Source organism: Pipistrellus hanaki (assembly GCF_964339955.1).
Source record: "Pipistrellus hanaki genome assembly, contig: scaffold_41, whole genome shotgun sequence".
In the NCBI taxonomy this organism is placed as follows: Eukaryota; Metazoa; Chordata; class Mammalia; order Chiroptera; family Vespertilionidae; genus Pipistrellus; species Pipistrellus hanaki.
The window spans coordinates 16,285-36,726 of NW_028182292.1; the positions used below are offsets into that span (position 1 = coordinate 16,285).

The 20,442-nt window shown below is 72.8% G+C and overlaps 3 protein-coding genes across 3 annotated transcripts; 1 reads left to right on the forward strand and 2 right to left on the reverse strand.

The window, feature by feature from the left end:
* Positions 1-2,839: 2,839 nt before the first annotated feature.
* On the reverse strand, positions 2,840-4,334 carry ARC (activity regulated cytoskeleton associated protein). The gene has a single exon (XM_084907284.1). The coding sequence runs from the start codon at positions 4,191-4,193 to the stop codon at positions 2,976-2,978; it is 1,218 nt and encodes a 405-aa protein (XP_084763410.1). The 5' UTR covers positions 4,194-4,334; the 3' UTR covers positions 2,840-2,975.
* Positions 4,335-10,544: 6,210 nt separating this feature from the next.
* On the forward strand, positions 10,545-12,839 carry LOC311615975 (uncharacterized protein; the record flags this gene model as incomplete). The annotated part of the gene is made up of 3 exons (XM_084907126.1): positions 10,545-10,593; positions 11,676-12,653; positions 12,697-12,839. The coding sequence occupies 3 exons, from the start codon at positions 10,545-10,547 to the stop codon at positions 12,807-12,809; spliced, it is 1,140 nt and encodes a 379-aa protein (XP_084763252.1). The 3' UTR covers positions 12,810-12,839.
* Positions 12,840-12,892: 53 nt separating this feature from the next.
* JRK (Jrk helix-turn-helix protein) lies at positions 12,893-16,970 on the reverse strand. The gene is made up of 2 exons (XM_084907250.1): positions 16,041-16,970; positions 12,893-14,809 (listed from the first exon to the last, which is right to left on the reverse strand). Exons 1-2 carry the CDS (start codon positions 16,114-16,116, stop codon positions 13,269-13,271), a joined length of 1,617 nt encoding a protein of 538 aa, XP_084763376.1. The 5' UTR covers positions 16,117-16,970; the 3' UTR covers positions 12,893-13,268.
* Positions 16,971-20,442: the final 3,472 nt, after the last annotated feature.

Genomic DNA, 20,442 nt, shown 5'->3' on the forward strand with positions numbered 1-20,442 from the left:
CGGCAGGGCACCTGCTTCGCACCCCAGTCGGCGGTCACCCCTCGGGGAGAGAAGCACCCGCCGCCCAGCTCTGGGCGGCAGAGGCGCTTAGGAGAGGAGTCTGGCCACCTAGCCACCTGCCTGCCCTCCCCTGCCTCCCCTGCCATCAGCACGGTCATCACTTAGGAAGGAAGAAGAGGGGGATTGGGAGAAGGTGACCTTTTCCTGGGGGGGGGGGGGAGCTGATGACAGTTTGGGGGGCCCAGTGCCGGTGTTCCTGACTCTGGCTCATTTCCTCCTCCCCAGGTGGCCCCTCCCGTCCCCGCAGGCTCCGTCCTCCTCCTCCTCCTTCTCCTCCTCCTCCTCCTCCTCCTCCTCCCCGCACCCCCACCCCGCCCGGGGTCTAAGTTCTCGGCACACCAGCCCCACCCAGGCGGAGCTGGCACCCCTGCAGCCGCCCGCCGGGCAGAGCAGCCCGGGAGGGAGGGCAGGGCGTGCGCCGGGAGGGTGGGCGGTCGGGATGGCACTTGGTTGGGTGCTGCCCCCAGGCACCCACCAAACCCTAAGCTGGGGGTCGTGGGGGCGTGAGGGGGTGTGACTGCAGCTCCAGGTGGACGTGAGGGAGGCCTTCCTGGGGGGCCCTCGGGCCTCAGGGACCGCCCCCCCTCGTGTGAGCGGTCCTCTGACAGACCTCCCGTCCTCTCCACCCGTCCAGCTTCTTAGAAGCTCTGGCCGGCTCGCACCCCCCCCCCCCCCCGTGCTGGCCCTCCCTCGGGGACCTGGTGCTCCCGGCTCCTCAGGCTCCGGCGGCCCCCATTCCGTGTGTGTGAGCCCCCCAGAACGGTTAGTGATGGCCCCCCCGAGGCTGAGAGACCGAGTTCAGGAACCTGCAGCCAGGCCCCCAGGGACCTCCCAGCAGGGAACCTGCCTTGCCTGGCTCCCGGGGTGCCTGGGCCTGAGAAGGCCCCTCGGGCTTCTGTGTGGGCTGAGCCCTGGGAGTTGGAGGGTTCCCAGGACCCCCTCGCCCACACTCCCTGGCGGCAGGGGGAAGGGCAGCCCCATCCTCCTCCCAGCCCCCCCGGCCTGTGGGGGGGGGTGCAGGGGGCTGGCTTCTGTAAGGGAAGCCCGAGGCCCTTCCACCCTGAGGACCCAGGACCCAGAAGGCTGCCTGAGGGGCTGTGGGCTGTGCCCCCCGGGTTCCCAGAGACCCCCCAACCTAAGCGCCGGGCCCTCCGCCTCGCACCCTCCGCAGCTCCGTTCCGGCCGAGAAAGAGAGCGCACACTCTGCCCAGTTTCAGTGTTTTATTAGCAAAACCGTACAAAAGGGTCTGTCTTCGGGGAGGCCTGGCCGGGCCTAGGTTCTGCTCCTGTGCAACATGAAACCTGGGGGGGGCAGGGGGCAGCACAGTGTAGCCTGCAGCTCAGTCCCCGCTCCGGGAACCCCAGTGGACGGGCGGAAAGGGGACCCCCAGACACGCCCTGCCCAGCAGACACAGGCCGAGGCAGCACCAGGTGTTGTTGGTGGGGGTGGGGGGGTCGGGCCGGGCAGCAGTGGGCCTGGCAGAGAGCAGCTCCAGCCCAGGAGCAAAGGTGCGGGGCGTCCCGGGCTGCCGGGCAGGGGCCTGCGTGGCCAGCCTTCGCCCAGGGCTGGCGGGAGCTCGGCAGGAGGAGCCGGTGGCCACACGGCAGGCGGGTTCCGGGCTGGAGTGAGTCGGGGCCTGAGTAGCAAACCCCGACTCCAGCCACCGAGGCCTGGGGGCCGGCGGGCTGGCGGCCGGCGGGGCGGGCACGTGGCGGCCTGGCCCTCACGCCGGCCTGTCTTCAGCACCGCTCTCCTCGGGTCCCCTCTCCTTGGGGTCTCCTCTCCGCACCCCCCTCTGCTGGCCGCAGGCATCTCCTGGGCGGCAGCTCGTGGGAGGGGGGGGTGGGGGCCGGGCAGTGCCAGGCGCAGCAGCCGGGGCTCCGGGGAGCCTGAGACCTGGAGGAAGGAAGACGCCAGACGTCAGGGGGGCCGGAGGGGGAGGGGAGCGGGGGGGGGGTAGGCGGGGGGGGGGGTACAGCTGAGGGAAGGGACGGGGCGGGAGGGGGCTCCTTACCTGTGGGCACGCTCCTGGCTCCGGGACACGCTGCCGCCTCAGCTCGTTTGGGGGCTGGGGCCGTGGGACCCTCTGCCCGCGCGGTGAGTCAGCCCGCTGAGCTGGAGCATGAATCACGGGTGCTGCTGGGGAGAGAACACGGGAGCCGTGTGAGCTGGCTCAGCAAACTCCCCCGGTCCTGCCTCCCACCTGCCCCTCTCCCTCACCCCGGGGTCTCTGCGCCCCACGCAGCCCTGGGGCCCGCTGGCTGGGGTGCCTCCGAGCCTCCTGGGCTCCCCTGGAACCATGGCCCTGGCCTGGGCGCTCCCTGCTCTATGGCGACCCCTGGTGGTTAGTGCCCAGCTGCAGGGGCTCACCTGAGGGGCCAGGAGCCGGCGCGGCTGCTGCTGCTGCTGCTGCTGCTGCTGCTGCTGCTGCTTTGGGGCTGGGGGTCAGCTTGCTTCCTCCAGGACGGGAGCGGGCGGTCCTGTCCGAGGCTGGCCGGCTGCCCTGTGCGGCCACGGCGGGAGGGCGCTGCAGCCCTGAAGCTGAGGTCCCCGAGGCACGGGCTGTCTCCGCTTCGGCTCTGGGGCGTCCCGAGCTCGGTGCCCGCTGCCCGTGCCACTCGGAGGGGGAGCTGGCCACAGGGTGCTGCGCGGGAGGCGGGAGCCGGGGCTGGCTCGCCGTGACCTGAGTGTGTCCGGGGGGGTTGGGGGGTCTGGTGGACCAGGCAGGCCCAGGCCCCGAAGACAGACGGCGGAGGTGACGGGCAGGGTGCGGCAGGGAGAGGAGACTCTGTCCCTGTGTCCTGTGGGTCAGGCTGGGCGGCCAGGCGCTGTCCCCCTGAGGGAGTCGGCCCAGCTGGAAAGTCCCGGTGGGCAGAGGCTGCGGCGGGCACGGCGGCGGCGGCCCCGAGGCCCTCTACTCGGGCTTGGCGCAGTCGCTGACGGCGGACTCGTTGGTGAGGGCCGGCGTGAGGGCGCCCTCGGGCTCGGGCTCGGGCTGGGCCCCGGCCTCCTCGGGGGCGGGGCTCGGGGCGGCGGGCCCGGCCTGCTCCAGGCCGCCCTGCACCTCCAGGCCGCGCTGGATGAGCTGCTCCAGGGTCTTGGGCAGCGGGTGGCGCAGGAAGTGCTTGAGCTTGGGCTGCAGGGTGCCCACCACGTACTGGATGATCTCCTCCTCCTCGGCGTCCACGTACAGCGTCTGGTACAGGTCGCGCTTGCGCCACAGGAACTGGTCGAGCGGCTCGCCCTGCTTCTGCGGCAGGTCCAGCTCGCGCTGCAGCGCCTCGCGGGACAGCGTGCCCTCGCTGTACTGCAGGAACTCCTTCTTGAACTGCACCCAGTTCTTGACGGAGCCCTGCTTGAACTCCCACCACTTCTTGGCCGGCCCGTTCATGTGGTTCTGGATCTGGGACAGCCAGTACTCCTCCGAGCCGCCCACCTGCTGCAGGTACTCCTCCAGGTGGCTGAGGAACTCGTGCGGGTCCTCGAACACCTGCGTGTCCACGCCGGGCAGCGGCTGCCCGTCCTCGCCGGGCCCCCAGGGCGGGTACTGCTGCGCCTCCTCGTCCTCCAGCGCCTGGCCCGGCGGCAGCTCGCCCGCGGCCGGCGGCGGCGGGATGGCGTAGGGGCTGACGCTGTAGTCGTAGCCGTCGGCCTCCTGGCAGTAGCCCTCGGGGCCGCCCACGCCCACGGACACGGCGCGGCCCGGCTCGCCGCCCGCCGGGTGCTTGGCGCCCGCGGCCTCCAGGCGGTCGGCCCAGCGCTCCAGGCGGTAGAAGACCTCGCGCCACACGTGCATCTCGCGCTTGACCCAGCGCTCCAGGTGCGCGATGGTGTCCTGGCAGCGGCTCAGGCAGGCCTTGATGGAGCGGCGCCAGCGCAGCGAGTCGCCGGGGGGCACGTAGCCGTCCAGGTTGCCCTCCAGCTTGCCCACCGAGCGGTGCAGCCCGCGGAGCTCGCGCTCCACCTGCTTGGACACCTCGGCCAGCAGGTGCCGGTGGGTGCGGCGCACGTGCTCCAGCATCTCGGCGCGGCACTTGCCGATCTGCAGCACCACGTTGGGCTTGGCCACCGGCCCGCCGCGCGGCGCGGGGTAGGCGTGGAGGCCCCCGGGCGTCCTGTGGTCCAGCTCCATCGGCGCAGGGGACCGGAGGGCGGGCGGAGCGTCCTCTGGGGCGGCGGCGGCGGCGGCGGCGGCTGCGGCTGGAGGAGCGGGCGCCGGTGCGGCGGATGCAGGAGGACGGATGGAGGGTGGATGGATGGATGGGTGGATGGATGGATGGCGGCGGGCGGAGAGGCTCGGAGGCTCGCAGGAGCGGTGAGACCGGTGAGGCGGCCGCGCCAAGCTCTGCAGCAGCCGCCGCGGCGCCGCTCTTTATGCCGCCGGCGGCCGTGGGCGGACCCTCGCCGAGCGCGGCCTCCCATTGGCCCGCGCCCCCCCCGGCCCGCCCCCGCGCCATCCGCCGGCGGATCCACCCGGCGGAGCGAGGACCCGCGCCCGCGGCCCCGGTGACTCATCCCGTCCTCCGCCCCCTCCCGCCGCGCCGCCGCGCCGGGCCGAGCGGACCGCGACCACCCCCCAGGCGGGGCGGGGCGGGGGGCAGGGGTGCGCCCCGAGAGCCGGAAGCGCGTGAGCCCGCCGCCTCCCCTCCGCGCCCGGGGCGGGAGGGGGCCCCGGGCTCAGCGCCCCCTGCCCGGAGGGGAGGTGCCGCCCGCCCTGCCCGGTGCGGCCGCGATCTCAGCCACAGTGAACCCCGACCCCCATGCTCAGACCCCCCGAGCTGAGGGTGCCCAGGCGGGGCGCACACCCCCGGGGTCAGGCCCGGAGCCGCTGCCCGCCCTGCCCTGGGTCCTCCGCGCCTGTGGGTCCGCAGGCCTGGGCGCTGCCCCCTGGCACCGGTGTGGGTGTGAGACGCCTGACAGCCCCGCCCTGGCCTCGGTGCGGCCTGAGGTCCCCCCAGTGCCCCCCAATCTGGAAGCTGGCCCGGGGTGCGGGGGGTGGGGGGGGATGGAGGGCCTGCGCCCACTGCAGGGCTGGGCCCTGAACCCCAGGCGGGGGAAACCTGTCATAAGCGCCAAGAGGCTGGCAGAGGGAGCGGGAGGGGAGCGGGAGGAAGGAGGGAGGGGGCCGGAGAGGCAGCCGCAGCGGCGGAGCACAGAGCAGAGCGAGAACGCGCCTTATAAGGAAGGCATGGGGCTCCGGAAGCGAGATTCCCGGCTCCCTGGCAGCGCGCGGGGACGGCCTTCCTGGGTGACCCGCCGGGAGGTCTGGGCCCGTCACCTGGCACACCACCCCACGGCCAGGGCAGACACCCCTCCCCGGGCTGCCCCAGAGCCGAGCCCCTGCTGCCGGCCTCTGCCTCTCCCTCTGCCACCCCCACTGCACACTCATCCCCCCGTCATCCTCCCCACGCACCCCCAGACACGCATCCCCCCGCACTGACACGCACCCACCCCCCGCACTGACACGGGTCCCCCCGCACTGACACGGGTTCCCCCGCACTGACACGCGTCCCCCGGTACACGCACCCCCCGGTACACTCACCCCCCGGTACACTCACCCCCCGGTACACGCACCCCCCGGTACACTCACCCCCCGGTACACGCACCCCCCTCCCGCAGCCCCGCTCTGGCTTAGTCACTCGTGGGGACACGGCCCTGGCAGGTGCCCACGCTCTGGAGTCCCCACTCCCCCCGCCCCTCCCCCAGCGGGGAGCCCTCCTCCCACCCCGAGCCAGTCTGGCTTCCGCCCCTGCTTTGGACGGGGAAAGTCTTTCTGGCAAAATCTCCCCAAAAATGGCTCTCCTGGCATTTCTAATTTCAGGCGAGTGGGTGGGAGAGGGGGGCGGCGGCAGCGCTCCCAGAGCCGGGATCCCGAGCTCAGCCGGCGCTCCCGAGCGGGAGCCGGAGCCGGAGCCGGAGGAGGCAGCGGGTCGCTGGGGTGAGTGGCCGGCCGGGTGCTGGGAGCCCGCGTGGAGGGGCGGCCGTGCCCCCGTCTGCAGGAGCCCGGGCCGTGTCCGAGGGCCCTGGTGGGGGGAGGCCCCCGAGCCGGGGGGCAGGGACCGCGCCCCTCCCTGTGCACACCACACGCGTGTGCGGTGGGCGTGCCAGAGCCAGCACCCGAGCGGCCAGGAGTCACCCCGCTAGCCCCCTCAGGTCCAGGGCCTCTGACCAGCTGGGCGGCCTGGGCCAGGGCGTGGCTCCGTGTCCCAGGACCCACAGTGGTCTCCGCCTCCTCCTGCCCCACCCACGGCAGCCGTGTCTGCGCCCAGCCAGGGCCTGGGGGGCCCGGGAGGGGAGGGTACTGGGGGAGGGGGGGCGGCCAAGGCGGGCAATGGGGGCGGGTTAACCATCGCCTGTGGGGCAGCGGGCCTGGGGGGGCGGTGGGGGGAGGGCACCTCCAGGTTGGTGGGCGGCCCCTCCCAGGCTGGTCCAGCAGCCGGGGAGGGCGAGGCTGCGGGCCTGCAGGGGGCTGCGGAGGCTGCTGGCGGAGCCGCAGGACAGACAGAACGGCTCTGTGCTGGGGAACGTGTAATCTGGTGTAATTATCGCCCCAGAGGCTGCAGCACACCCCGCACTGGCCCTGGGGCTCCGTCCCCCCTCCAGGCCGCTCCCCCGGGGATGGGGTCTGCCCGCCTCACCCTGCCCCTCCGAGCAGCCCTCCCCCCAAGAGGGCAGCCTCCCCCGCCTCACACAGCAGGAGGGGCGGATGGCAGGAGAGCTGGCCACGCAGGGAGGGGAGGCCCGGGCCCCTCTCGGAGCCCAGCGGTCTGCGGTCCGGGCCTCACCCCCGCCGAGGCCTGGCCTTAGGGAGAGCTCTGGGGGGCCGGTGGGCGGGCAGGGTGAGCACAGCTGCCCAATGCCGAGGCCAGCGGGACCCACTGAGACCCTCTGGTCTGGCCTTCTGCCCGGGGCTCAGGCGGCCACAGCAGGGCTGAGATGCTCCTCTCAGGGTGCCCGCCCCACCCCACCCCGAGCTGGTGCCTCCGTGGGCCTCCCCGCCTCCCGGCTGCTCCGTGACCGGCCCGTCCCCCACAGCGCACACCCCTGTGGGGACCCTCCTCTCCTGTGGGTGCTGCTCCCTCCTGGCCGAGGTCCGCCTCAGCGGTCAGCCCTCCCCCGGCCGGGGCGTGCGTCCGGGGGTCACCCTCCACACCCCGTCTCGGCCGCCCCATGGGGCCATCCCGGTCCGGGGCCTCACTCCTTGGCCCCACGCCTGCGGGGGCTGGCGGGAAGGACCAGCCACCCGGTGCCCGCCGCCCGGTGCCCGCCGCAGGCCCAGCGCCGGCCGGCACTGCTGGAGGGCAGCCTCCCTCACCCGGAGGGCAGGACCTGTGCCCCTGCTCCCGCCGCCTCCCGCGGGGGCTGCGCTCACAGCGAGTGGCACAGAGCGGGCCTTCGGGGGGGTCAGACATTAAGCAGGCTCCCCTGAGCCTCAACTTCCCACCTGTGAAATGGACGGCAGTGCCACAGCCACATGTCACTGAGGCTGAGGGCAGGAGTCCCTGCCAGTCTGTCAGTGTCACCCTTCCACAGGATCCCCCTGTGGCCCCCTTCCTGCCGCTCCCCCCGCGCCCCCCCCCCCCCGCCTTCACCTCCCGGGGCGCAGGGGCAGGGCCTGCGGGGGGGCAGGGCGTCCCGATTGTGGGCCAGGTCCCGAGACAGGAGGGGCCGCGGGGAGGCTGGGTCCCGGGGAGGCTGGGGCCTGGGGAGGCTGGGCCTTGGGGAGGCTGGGCCCGGGGAGGCTGGGCCCGGGGAGGCTGGGCCCCGGGGAGACTGGGCCTTGAGGAGGCTGGGCCCTGGGGAGGCTGGGCCTTGGGGAGGCTGGGCCCTGGGGAGGCTGGGCCCCGGGGAGACTGGGTCTTGGGGAGGCTGGGCCCTGGGGAGGCTGGGCCTTGGGGAGGCTGGGCCTTGGGGAGGCTGGGCCCTGGGGAGGCTGGGGCCCGGGGGAGGCTGGGCCCGGGGAGGCTGGGCCCGGGGAGGCTGGGCCCTGGGGAGGCTGGGCCCCGGGGAGGCCGGGCCCGGGGAGGCTGGGCCCGGGGAGGCTGGGCCCCGGGGAGGCTGGGCCCCGGAGGCACAGGAGCCGGGAGAACATTTTCTCTGCTTCCTCCCAGCTTGGCATCCTGTCCCGGAACAGGCAGCCGGGCCTTCTGCGCCCCACTTCCAGACACCCCCCCCCCCCCCCCGCCTCCCGCCCCAGCGCCTTCCGGCGCAGCCTCCAAGGAAACTTCTGTATTTTTCCGGGGATCCTGGCACGGGGTGCTGCCAGCTGCTCCCTACATCCTCAGGCGGCCCCCGCCCCCGGACCAGGAGGCTGAGCCGGTCCTCCCAGGGCCCTGCCCCCAGCCCTAGGGGGGCCAGGCCCGCAGCGGGAGGCCAGAGCCGGGGAGGGAGAGGGTGCACAGGGCCGTCTGCCTGCTGCGCCCTGAGGTGGTCAGTCAGTCAATCAGCAAACAGCCCCCCAGGGCGGGCCGAGGTGGGCGCGGGGGGTGCAGGCCGGCCCACAGAGCGGGGCGTCTCCTCGAACCCACACGGGCCCCGGAGAGCACGGGCCTCGCCCACAGCCAAGCTCTTCGAAGGCCGCCTCGTCCCCTCGGACCGGACGGGGGAGAGAGACCCCTGCCGCGCATGGTGGGGATCCCATGGGGTGTGGGGGCCCGGGAGGCTGGCACCGAGGCTGGGCAGGGGAGGCTGCTGCAGGGTCAGGCTGGGGGGGTGGGGGCGCTGGGTCCTGTCTCCAGGGCAGGAGGGGAGAGGAGGGGTTGCTGGGCGGGACGCGGGGCCTGTGGCCCGGAGGGGCACAGGGGCCGCAGGAGCAGCCCATGGGGAGGCCCCAGCTGAGAGCCAGGTTAGGGGCAGGGCCAGCTGAGAACGGTCTAGGGTTGGGGAAGGGGAGCCAGGGCCGGCGGGCAGGTGACGGGGAGGCGAGGCCGCAGCAGGAGCAGCGGGGAGCCTCCTGGGTGGGAGGGCAGCTGCCCCTTCCCCTACCCTGGGTGCCCGGCCGGCTGGGTGCCGTCCCCGGTGCCCAGGGCCCCAGACCCTGCTGCCAGGCCCCCCCGGGGCAGCCCTCAGCGGGGGAGGGCCCTGCCGGCTGGCCCCGGATGCCCGGACTGCGCTGGGAGCAGTGCAGGGAGGGGCGCCTGCCTCCGGCTCCGCTCCCTCCCGGAGCTCTCCCGCAGCTTCCGGAGCCATAAAAGGAGAGAAGCCCAGGGAACAGCGGTGACGGAGACGCGGCTCCCCACGCAGGCGCCCGCCCGCCCGCCCCGCGCCCGCCGGAAGCAGCGGGAATGGTGGCCGGTGCGGCGAAGCCCGGGGCCCCCACCGCTGCGGCCGGCCCGCCGCCACCTGCCCTGCGCCCCCCACGGGCTGCCCGAGCGGGCCCGGCCCCCCAGTCCCCGGCCGCCGACATGACAGCGGGGCTCCCAGCACTGCGGGGCCTGGCCGGGCACAGCCTCTGCCAGCGTGCGGACTGGCCGGGGAGGGAGCGGCCCAGGGGCTGGCAGGTGCGTGAGGGGCGCAGGGCTGGCGGGGCTCACCCCTCCCTGTCTGACCGCCCGTCACCCCCGCCCTCCCCTGGCTGGGCCACCTTCCAGCTGCCTCCCGCCCGCCCACCCGCTTGGACAGGCCACCGGCCACCCAGTCCAGCCAGCCGCGCCCTGGGCTCCTGCCCTGGCTGCCCAGGCCTCCGGCCCCGACTCCCTGCCTGGGAGCAGAGTGGACGCAGGGTGGTGGGTCCCTGGACGCTGGGCGGAGGGGGGGCCATCACAGCCCAGCCGCCCGGTGAGACCACCCTGCCCCAGCGGCCCCGGGTCTCTGCATCCAAGCACAAGGCCACCAGCAGCCGGGGGACTGGTGTCGGCCGAGGGGCCGCTGGCCGGAGTGGGGCAGGGTTCCAGGACAGCCCGCAGCGCCCAGGCCCCGTGGGGGGTGGCAGGTCCCTAACCCAGCGCGTCCCCAGCAGGGGGCGCTGACATGAGCCCGCTGCTGCCCATGGTCCAGGCTCTGCCCTGAGTTACAAGTGCCCCTCATACAAGCGGTCAACACCAGTCACAACCACCTCCCCACCCCGCGGCCACAGCCACGACCCCCGCACCACCACCACCATCCCATCACCACCACCCCATCACCACCATCCCATCACCTCCACCACCACCACCACCAGCAGCATCACCATCACACCTCCATCACATCATCACCGTCACCTGCACTTCCACTCCCACCACCACCATCACCCTGCCCCTCCCGCTGCCCCAGCCGCTCGGGCCCCACAACAAACACACAGGCTTCGGGCTGAAACGTTTATTCTCTCAGTTCCGAGGCTGGAAGTGCCCCTGGCCCCGCCCCGCGGAGCGAGTGACTCTGGGGAGGGCCCGGCTGGTCCAGGGTCAGGACTATCCCGTCCTGGAGTCTCTAGAAGGTTCCACCTCACTGGACCCGGCAGACACCACGCTGGAGAAGCCTGGGCGGCCCACTGACAGCAGCCACCATGGGCGAGGCCGCCGGACCCCGGCTCCTGGGGACGGCCCGTGGCCAGCGTGCGGCTCAGGCAGGCTGGGCGGGGGGCGCTGTGGACCACGCCGACCCGAGCCACCCCACCCCCTCCTGCCCACCCCGGGGCTCCACGTCCCTGACACAGGACCCTCTCCAGAGGTGCCGCAGGCCCCGGACCCCACACGAGGGCCGTCATTGTCCTGTGTGCCCTGTGGCTGCCGACGTGGTGGCCACCGCCGTCCCCTCCACCGGGGTCCCTGCCCGGCCGCTCTGGCCACCTCGTGGGGGCCTGGGCCACGGTGCCGGTCACTGTCCAGGCCGGGGTGTGTGTGTGCGTGTGTGTGTGTGTACCTGTGAGGCCCACCATGCAGGCGGCCGCTCCGCTCCTCCCAATCAGAGAGCAGGCTCTGCTGGTTGGCGGGCTGTGCCCCCACCACACACCAATCCGGCCCCCGGCCCCCACCCCCCACCCCCCACACCAATCCGGCCCCTGGCCCCCACCCCGCACCACACACACCAATCCAGCCCCCAGCACCCTGCCCCCCGCAGCTCCGGGCCGCAGTGCCCTGGCCTCCCTCTGCAGGGGCCTGGCTCCAGCTCCTCCTCTCCTCCCCCCGTCCTTCCCGCCCCCCCGCCCCCCGGGCTGTGCAGCGCCAGGAGGGGCTGTCACCCGCTGGCGCTGACTCAGGCGGAGGGGCCTTTGTCTGGGAAGAAAGCACGTCAGGCCCACGTCATCCGACCCAGCGCGGGCCTGACGCACCGCCCAGCCCAGCCCAGGGCGGCCCCGTGCGGCGGCGGGGGCTCCGGGGACACACAGTAGAGAGGAGGGCCCCCACTTTCCGTGTCCCCCCCCACACACACACCCCTGCAGCCAGGTGAGGAGCGGCTGGGAGAGCACCGCCAGGCGCCGCCCTCTCCGTAGCGTCAGAGTCTGGGGGGGCAGGGCTGACCCTCATCCAGAGCGAGGGAGGCTGATGCCTGCAGCCTTGGGGTCCTGGGCCTCCAGGGGGCCCCCAGCAGGACTGAGCCCGCCACAGCAGGCGGCTGAGCTCGCCGGTCTGGGAGCAGCTGGTCTCGAGTGGCCAGTGAGGCCTCTGAGAGGGGGGACCCCAGTCCATGTGGTGAGAGGGACAGGACAGACTGGACAGAGGCTCTCCGAAGGGCCTGACCCCACCCCACAGGCTGGGCAAGGGGACCTGGCAACGCCTGGCACTCAGTGGGCTCCGCCCGCCCCCTCCCTGGGTTCCCAGGCAGCGGCAGCGGGGTCTGTCCGGGCTGCCGAAGGGAAGGGGACAGTGGGACGAGGGGACAACGTGGGCACAGCCCCCCGCCCCCCAGCCCAGGGCGGCCTCCGAGGCTCTCAGGCCCATCACCGCCCTCGGCCCGTCGATTGGGGTAACACACCCCCCGGGAAGGTCACGGCTTTGGCCGCCTCCACGCCCAGGACTGGACCACACGCGGCCCCGCCAGCCGCCCCCCAGCCCCGGGCAGGGCCTGTGCCCGTGCTCAGGCAACGGAGGACAGAGGCGGGTTCTGAGGAGCAGGCGGCGGCCGCGGGGCCCGCAGGTCACGGGAGCCGCCGCCGTGCCCGCCTGGGGCTCCGAACGTCCGTCCCCTGCGCTGGCCGCAGCTCTCCACGCTGGCCGGCGCCCTCAGCGGCCAGACCCTGGTGGGCGGTGGCCCCCAAGGGACAGGCCATCTGTGCGCAGGGAGGAGAGGAGAGGGGGCCCTGGGGGCAGAGGGCTGAGCAGTGCAGTGAGGCGGCCCCCCTTGGGGGGGCAGGGGGGGCGGACCCAGCAAGGAAGACGCTCGGAATGGCACGTGGAACCGCGTCAGGTCAGCGTGTGGCCCACGTCTCGGGGACCGAGTCTGGGCGGGACGGGTGCTGGGTGCTGGGAGCCCGGAGGTCCCCTCGGGAAAGACGCGGGCGCCGCGGAGACCAGGCTCCAGCGGGACCGCGAACAGCCGTCCACCGGCCACAGGAGGCCCTGCTGGCGACCCGCCTCGGGCCCCCGGGACACGCACAGCCACCAGGCCAGCGGCACCCGAGGGGCGGGGCCTGGACCAGCCTGCGGCCGGCCGGGACAGCAGCGCGGCCATGGTGGCCTGAGCGCCCGCTCCCCCCTCCAGGGGCCCACGCTCTCCAGGCTCTGCGGGTCAGACCTCTGTGCAGGGTCAGAGCAAGGCTCAGCCAGAGCGCCAGGCAGACCCGCCCAGTCCCTGGCTCCCCCCATCACTTGACGGGACAGAAGGCAGGTAACAATGGGAGGGGCCCGCGCGTCTCAGCACCCGCTCCCGGGGACAGCTCCCGCCTCCCGGGGACAGCTCCCGCCTCCCGGGACAGCTCCCGCCTCCCGGGACAGCTCCCGCCGCGGCACCACGCGGCCAGGGCACCGTCAGTTCTCGCCCGCGGTGCAGGGCGCGCAGGCCGCGGGGGCGCAGCCCCCTGAGCGCTCCCGGGGGCCCTCGGGCTCGGCCACGGCCCTGAGGGGCGGGCGCCGCAGGGCGAGCTCGGAGCGCAGCGCCCGCAGCTGCCCCAGCTCCCGCACCGGGAAGCAGGGCCGGGCCGCGGCGGAGCGCAGCACGGTGTCGAAGGCCGCGGCCGCCCGCTCCCAGGGCGCCGCCTCGCCCCGCCCGGCAGCCCCGGGGGGCCCGTCCTCCTCCGTCTGCTCCGGGGGGCGCTCGGCCGGCCGCCCCGCCCCGGCCTCCAGCCGGCCGCTCAGCCGCGCCCGGGCCGGCCCCCGAGCTCCGGGCCGCGCGCGAAGGGCTGGTCGTGAGGCCTGGCTCCGGGGCGCTCGGGCTCCTCCGCGGAAGAGGAGCCCTCGGCCGGCGCGGCGGCCCCGGGCCACAGCCGCCCCCAGGCGCGGCTGAAGATGGCGGCCGGCACGGCGCCCCAGGCGCAGGCCACGCTGCCCACGGCGTCGCTCCGGCCGCGGCGCGCGGGGCAGCCGGGCGGCGCCCCCGGGGGGCAGGCGAAGCTCTCCAGGAAGCCCCGCCGGATGCCCTGGTCCATGGGCGGGAGGAGGGCGGCGGCGCCGGCTGGCAGGAAGACGGTGAAGATGCTCCCGGCCACCAGCTCGGACGCCGGCGGGTGGGCCCGGGAGCCGTCCAGCAGCAGCACGGCCTTGCTGTCCGCGGGCAGCCCCCGCACCGCGGAGGCGAAGGTGTGGTGGAACCAGCCGGCCAGCGCGGCCCGGCCCGCCCACGCGGTCCCCGGCGCCTGCTGGGTGCCCCCGGGGGCCCCGGCGCCCCCACACTTCCCGACCACCAGGGGCCTGACCCTGTGGGAGCCCGCGGCGTTGGCGCACAGGAGGACGGTCAGCCTGTCCCGGCCCTGCCTGCCGCCCGGCGCCGGCTCGCCCTCGGCGGCGGGTCCGGGCCGGCGCTGCCAGAAGAGGCCGGTCTCACCGGCGTTGTACACCTGCTCCGGCGTCAGGCCGTGCTCGGCCGCCAGGCCCCGGAAGAAACCGCAGAACCGCTCGGCCGCCTGCCTCTCCCCGGCCGCGTCCAGCCTCCTGATGCCGTGCCGGGCCTTAAAGCGCCACAGCCAGCCGCCGGAGAACACGCAGGGCTCGGTGAGCCGCAGCTGCGCGTACAGGTCCTTGGCCTTGGCGGTGAGCGCGGGGCCGGACACGGGCAGGCCCGCGGCGCGCCGGCCCAGGAACCAGGCGTGCAGCGCCCGGTCCAGGCGCTCCAGCCGGGGCGTGTGCAGCGTGCGCCGCCGCTCCAGCGCGGGGCCGCAGGCCGAGCCGGCCAGGAAGCGCAGCAGCCGCGCCTTGTGGGCCCGGATGTCGTAGAGCGTGGACATGCCCACGTTGTACTCCTGCATCAGCGCCTTCCGGCTCTCGCCCTTCTCCAGCCGCGCGCACACGTCCATCTTCTCCCTCAGGGTCAGCACCACCCGCTTGCGCCTCCCCCCGGGGCCCCTCCCGGCGGCCTGCCCGGCGGCCATGTGGAGGGCGGCTGGTCGCGTCCCGGAGGCAGGCAGGGGGCCGGGCCCCGGTGCTGGGGGCCTCCCCTCCCCCTTCTCCGTGCTCCCTCCGGGCCCAGCAGCCTCTGGCATCAGGGCTCCCCCGTCTTCCGCTCCTGGCACGGACGTGGCAGCTCCTGGGACTCTCTCGTCACACGGCCCCACACGTCTCTGCGCTGCTAAGGCCGTGGCCTCCTCTGTGGGACGGAGGCCGCTCCTCCCCTCGGCCCCAGGCCAGAGCAGAGGGCCGTGGAGCTGGCTGTGGCTCGCAGAGGCTGCGCTGTGAGGCCCTGTGGGGAGCAGAGGAAGGAGAGGCCGTCACCCGCTTTTAAGGAGATGCTTGGCAGGAAGCCAGCTTAGAGACCGGGCGGAAAGGGGACCCCGAAGGAAGGGCTGGGATGCCCGGAAAGGGTGTTCTGGAGGCTCACCGCCAGGAACCCGTTCCCGATGGACGGCGCCTCACGCCTGACACGCAGGGGTGCGCAGGGCGTTAGCTGAAAACGGGGACCCGGCTCCTGAGGCAGTGGCCTGCTTCAGAGATGGCTTTCAGGTGGCACCCGGAAACAACGTCTCACACCAGAAGGTCCGAGCACGGCAGGAGAAACCTCGGGGCTTCCAGCCTGGCCCCCTCCACCTCCAGGGAGGCACCGCCACCCAGGCCACGGGACACGGACGGCCTGTTACCCTCTCGTGCCCAAGGAACAGCCCAGAGGGGCAGGAGAGCGGGAGGGAGCCCCTTATCCAGATGCAGACCCCTCCCTGTCCTTGCAGAGAGCTAGGAGAAGAGCTGGCCTGGGGGCAGAGGGGCAATTGGGGAGGAAGGCTCAGTAAGGGTTCTGGCCCAGCTGCTGGCTCAGTGAGCTTTGACCTATGAGCCGGGAGGTCACAGTGGATTCCTGGTCAGGGCAGCGGATCCACGAGTCTCATCACTGATGCTTCTCTCCCTCCCTCTTCCTTCCTCGCTGAAATCGATAAAAATATATTTTGAGAAAAAGAAGAAGTGTTCTGGAAACGGAGAAAGAGATGGAGGAAGTCTCGGGGGCAAGGAGGATGGGGTGGGGCGGGTAAGGGCCGGTAACATGGGGTGCACATCCTACAGGGAGATCGGTGGGTGCAAACACAGCCCCCTCTGCGCGGACCTCGGGGCGAGGGACCCCGGGGCGGGGAGGCGCGCGGGCCACTCGGCCGATGTGGAGGCGTTTCTATCCCGGGGTCACGCGGGGGGCAAGCGCAAACCCAAAAGGGGAAACAGAAAGTCCAGGCTCAGGCGGCAGGGGAAGGAGGGTGACTCCGCGGCCGGTGGCCTCTGCAGGCGGAGCCCCTGGGTGGGGAGCGGGCGCCGCCAGGCTCCGGGCGGGGCTGCAGGGAATGGCTCGGGGAGGGCAGCTCGGGCCGGTCCCCGTGGGGCGGGAGGCGGAGGGGCTCGGCCCGAGCCGGGGTGCGGCTCCCGGGAGCGCTGCTGGGCGGGAGGGGGACCAGAGACCACAGGGCGCCGGCGCTCCGCAGGCCCGCCCCACTCACCTGCCGGCGCCGGGCCTTCGCCGCCGCCGGATGTGCTGGCGCCCCGCCCCCCCCGGGCCGCGCCCCTCCGCCCCATCACTTCCGGGACGCTCTAGGCACCCCGGAGGACTCGCGTCTCGATGGCTCCGCAGGAGGCAATGGGCGTGCAGATGGAAGAAAGCGGGGCGTCCTGGGTGACCTCCGTGGTACTGGCCCTGAGGGTGCTGTGCCCCTCGCCTTGGCCGTCCGAAGCATGGGCGTGGGGTGACTGCGCCTTGGGTTTCTTGACGAGCGGGGCCTTCTGCTGATGGGCTGCCCCAGGCGGACAGCGCTCAGTGCCCCAATCCCCACCCCCCACCCCCAGACCAGGGCGGCCTTTGACGTGGCCGTCTCTGAGCCCCCTGCCCTTAGCCACATCCAGTGCCCACCCTGTGTCCTTCCTACCCAGCCCCTTCCTCAGCCTGAGCCTCATCCAGACCTAACGGTGATTTCTATGGTGCGATCTGAGGCTTGAGAGAGAACGGGCCAGACTTGGAGGAGATGTGGATGTGAGTGGTGCTGTCATGAGTTGGGACTCTGGGCGACCTTGGGACGGGGTGGCTAATTTGCATGTGGATCCAATGCCCCCAGCCCGGCTTCCACATCCTTGTCCCCGGAACCTGTGGACAGTCACCTCACAGGGCACCCGGGACTCAGCAGGTGCCATTCGTTCAGACTTGGGAGATGGGGGCGGCACCTTGGTCACTGGGAGGGCCCCAGGCCCTCACAGGTCCCTGCAGGAGGGACCACAGAGGGTGGGGGCCAGGGAAGACAGTGTGACCAGGGAGACGGGACCCCAGACACAGGCTGCGTGTGCTTTGTGGGTGAGGCAAGGGCCAGGAACGGAGTGAGGCGCCCCAGGCTGGCAAAGGGAGGGACAGAGGCTCCCCTGCAGCCTCCGGAGGAGCAGGCCCTGCTGACACCTGGGTTTCCGCTCCGAAGACTCGTTCCCAAGTGTCTGCTGTGTAAGCCCCGCGCTCACAGCCCGTGGTTCCAGCCGGACTGATCCCAGACAGGCGTGGGCGCCTTCCTGCGCCTTCATCTCCTCCCGGGGCTCCGGGACCCGCCCACCCCGGGCTGCAGCCTCCCGGTCTCCTGCTGACTCCGCACCAGCCCTGGGCCATCCCTCCATGCTGCCCGTTCACTCAGGCACAGGACAGTCACCCACACCCCAGAGCCAGAGCGGGCGGGGCTCTGCCCTCCGCAGCCGCGCCTCGGCTGCCCGGCTCTCTCCCCTGTCCCCGGGCCAAGCCCCTCGGTCTCACTGATGCCTGCCTCTGCCCGGAGCGCCGGGGCAGCCATGACTCCTGCGTGCCAGCGCACCCCAACTTAGTGGCTTGGCACCGCAGCTGCCGGACCTGAGCCTGAGGCAGCGAGGCCTGCCGGGGGGCGGGAAGGGCACGGGAAGGGACTGGACCCTGGGCCCCCCTCGGCGGGTCTCCGGGGTCAGTGAGCTTGTCCCAGGAAGGCGGGCTCTGTCCCTGTGCCTGTCTGCCGGCACCTCCCGAACATGGAAGCACATGCACCCATCTCCAAGGCGCACGGGCCCCCCCAGAGTCCCCCCATCCCTCTGGGACCTCTGGCCTCGTCTTCAGGACTGAGTCAGCTCTGCCAGAGAGGGAGGGGTGGGAAGAGAGGAGGACAGGGACGAACCCCCCCTGGTGTCCTCAGGGCAGGCAGTGTCCCTTCCCTTCACCCTTGGGCTGGAGGCCCTCCGAGCCCCTCCCCACTCCCCCCTAACCCCCTCCAGCTCTGGAGGCCGAGGGAGGGACACCTGGGCAGCCTGCCCCTGGGGGAGGCCTGGAGGTGACGAGTTTCTCTCAGCAACGAAGGGGCTCAGGCCGAGGGAGCTTGGGAAGCCTGTGGCAACCCAGGAGGTCACGGTGGTCTGTTGGCCGGGGCCTCCCTGGGATGGGGGGTGCTCCCAGCAGCCCCTCCGCCCCCGGGGCCCAGCCGCCACAGGCGGGAGCAGGAAGCCAGGCCAGGGAGCGGCCAGCCAGTCCGGCTGCGTGGCCAGGGGCGTCGGCCTTGGGTGGAGGGACATGAGGAAGCAGAAAGCTGGAGCCCCAGGGGTGACTGCAGAGCAGAGGGGAGGGGAGGGGGCAGGGCGAGTCAGACTGGGGGAGGGAGGCCCTGTCCCCTCCCCCCTCCGCTGTGAGGCCTCCCCCAGCGGCTTCCCCTCCTGCTGAACGAGGAGCAGGGCCGCTCTGCAAAGGGTTGTTACGGGTTCATTTGAGCAGCTGCCCGGAAACAAGACCTCAGGAGGAGAAGCTCTGAGAGGGGCAGCCTCCTCACACCCAGGACCGCAGGGGGGCACGGGCGGCAGCAGGGCGGCGGGGACGGGAAACCGCGGGCCGGGCGGAAAGTGCGCTGGGGAGCCGGCCGGCCGGGGGGCTCAGCGGTGCAGCACCTTATGAGCCAGGAGGTCCCCGTTTGATCCCCGGTGAAGGGCACGTGCCCGGGGTGTGAGCTCCCTCCCCCGTTGGAGGCGTGCAGGAGGCAGCCGGTCCATGACTCTCTCTCCCCCTCTCCCTCCCTCTCTGACATCAATAAAAAACAGTTAAAGGTGAAATAAAAACACTTTAAAAAGCAAGTGAGCCGGGAGGTGTGTGCCTCTTTGATGTTGGAAGGGAAGGGCCGGGCGCTCTGGCGCTCAGAGAACAGACAGCGGGGGGCCTGGTCCCGCCCTGGTGTGGGAACCCCGAGGCCTGGAGAGGAAGGTCAGCTGACACCCAAAGCTGTGTCCTCCCGAGGCCAGCACGGCGCAGCCTCGCCGGAGGCGGAGACCAGCAGCGGGAAGCTGGCCCCGTGCACGTGGCTCCTGGCGGTGGCCGCTCTCCCTGTGGAATTCGTGTTCGGGCCACTCACGGGGTCCCTTCGGCTCTGCCAGGCTGCCCCCCAGCATGTCGGGTTTGGTCTGCGGTCCCTTTGTCATCCCCCCCACCCCCCGTGAAAACAGACCAGCTGTGTGCTTCCGATGAGGCCGGGCAACAGGGCGGGCACCCGGGCACCCACAGGGACACACCAGAAGGCTGGACAGGCGGCGGGTCCCAGGGCTGTGGGGTCGGGGTCGGGGCCCTCCTGCCCCGCGGTGCTGCCTGCCCCTGGGGCCGATGCAGAAACCGCTCCCCCATTGGTTGGCCCCCAGGGCTCTCCGTGTGCAGACACCACCCTGGGGCAGGGCTGGCTCCTGCACAGGCAGACAGACAGGCGGACAGACGCCTGCGGGTGGGCAGGAGGTGCAGGGCACACAGCTGCCAGTGAAGTCGTGCCAGAGCCCTGGCTTGTGTCTCAGTGGCTAGAGCATCAGCCGGCACCCCGATGGGCTGTGGGTTCGATTCTGGGTCGGGCACGTATCTACCTGCGTTGCAGGTTCAATCCCCAGGCCCAGGCAGGGGGCATGCAGGAGGCTACCGATGGATGTGTCTCTCTCACATTGATGTTTCTCTCTCCTCCTCCTTCTCCCTCTCTCTCTCGCTGACAAACAAGGGGAAAGTATATTTCGGTGAGGCAACGAGGAACCGCGCCCCAGAGGGAGGCAGGACAAATGAAAAGGTCAGCGATGGAGGGACCGGGGTGTCCCTGGGACGGGGTCCTGCCCCCCAGACCCAGCCTGGGCTCGGCTCTGGGCAGCAGGCCCCCAGGGGGGGACCCAGGCCTGGCTCAGGCTCTCCTGGCCCGGGGCCCCCGTCACTCACCGGGTCAGAGCCCGGCTTTTCTCCTGCGGATGGGATCGTGTGTGGGGCTGAGCACCGGGGTGGCGGCAGGGAGCCTGCTCGCACTGGGGGCTCGGACCCAGCTTCCTCGCCGTCGTGGCTCAGACGCTCCATGCCGGGCTTCCAGGTCGGTGCGCACAGCCGCCCGCCCGCGGGGCCGCCTGGAGGCTGCTCCGTGGAGAGGGAGCCTGAGGGCCCGCAGAGTGGGGCTGGCCTGGAGCCCAGCGGCCGGGCGCTCCCCAGAGCCGCCGCGCTGAGCCAGCACCAGCTCCAGCCGCAGGATCAGCACAGCCCGGAGGCGCCCTCCAGTCCCCGCAAACAGACACTGCGGAGCCCGGACCCGCCCTCCTGGGGCGCTCCCTCCCAGCCCTGCCGGGGACAGGCTCCCGGGCGGTGCCATCGCCGCTGGGCTGCGTCCCAAGCGCAGACACCTCTGCGCCCGTTGCTGAGTCATGTCCGTTCCAGCCTCCCGCCCCCCAGGCGGCATTGGCCCCCGTTTCTAAAGGGGCAAAGGGTGGGAGCGCCTGGGGATGAAGTTGGGGGGTCAGGATCTTTGGGGGGTACGGGTGAGTGCGGGTGGGGAGGAGTAATGAGGCCACAGGCTGGGACCAGAAGGTGTATTGGGGTCAGACTGTAATGTGCCCCAAACCCGCTGCTTATGCTTTGGG

Excerpts from the sequence above, each read along its gene's own strand:
- ARC (XM_084907284.1), bottom strand. The coding sequence starts at position 4,193 with ATGGAGCTGGACCACAGGACGCCCGGGGGCCTCCACGCCTACCCCGCG.
- JRK (XM_084907250.1), bottom strand. The coding sequence starts at position 16,116 with ATGGGGCGGAGGGGCGCGGCCCGGGGGGGGCGGGGCGCCAGCACATCC. Across the intron at positions 14,810-16,040 it reads CGAAGGCCCGGCGCCGGCAG|GGCCTCACAGCGCAGCCTCT; the intron begins GTGAGTGGGGCG and ends TGCTCCCCACAG.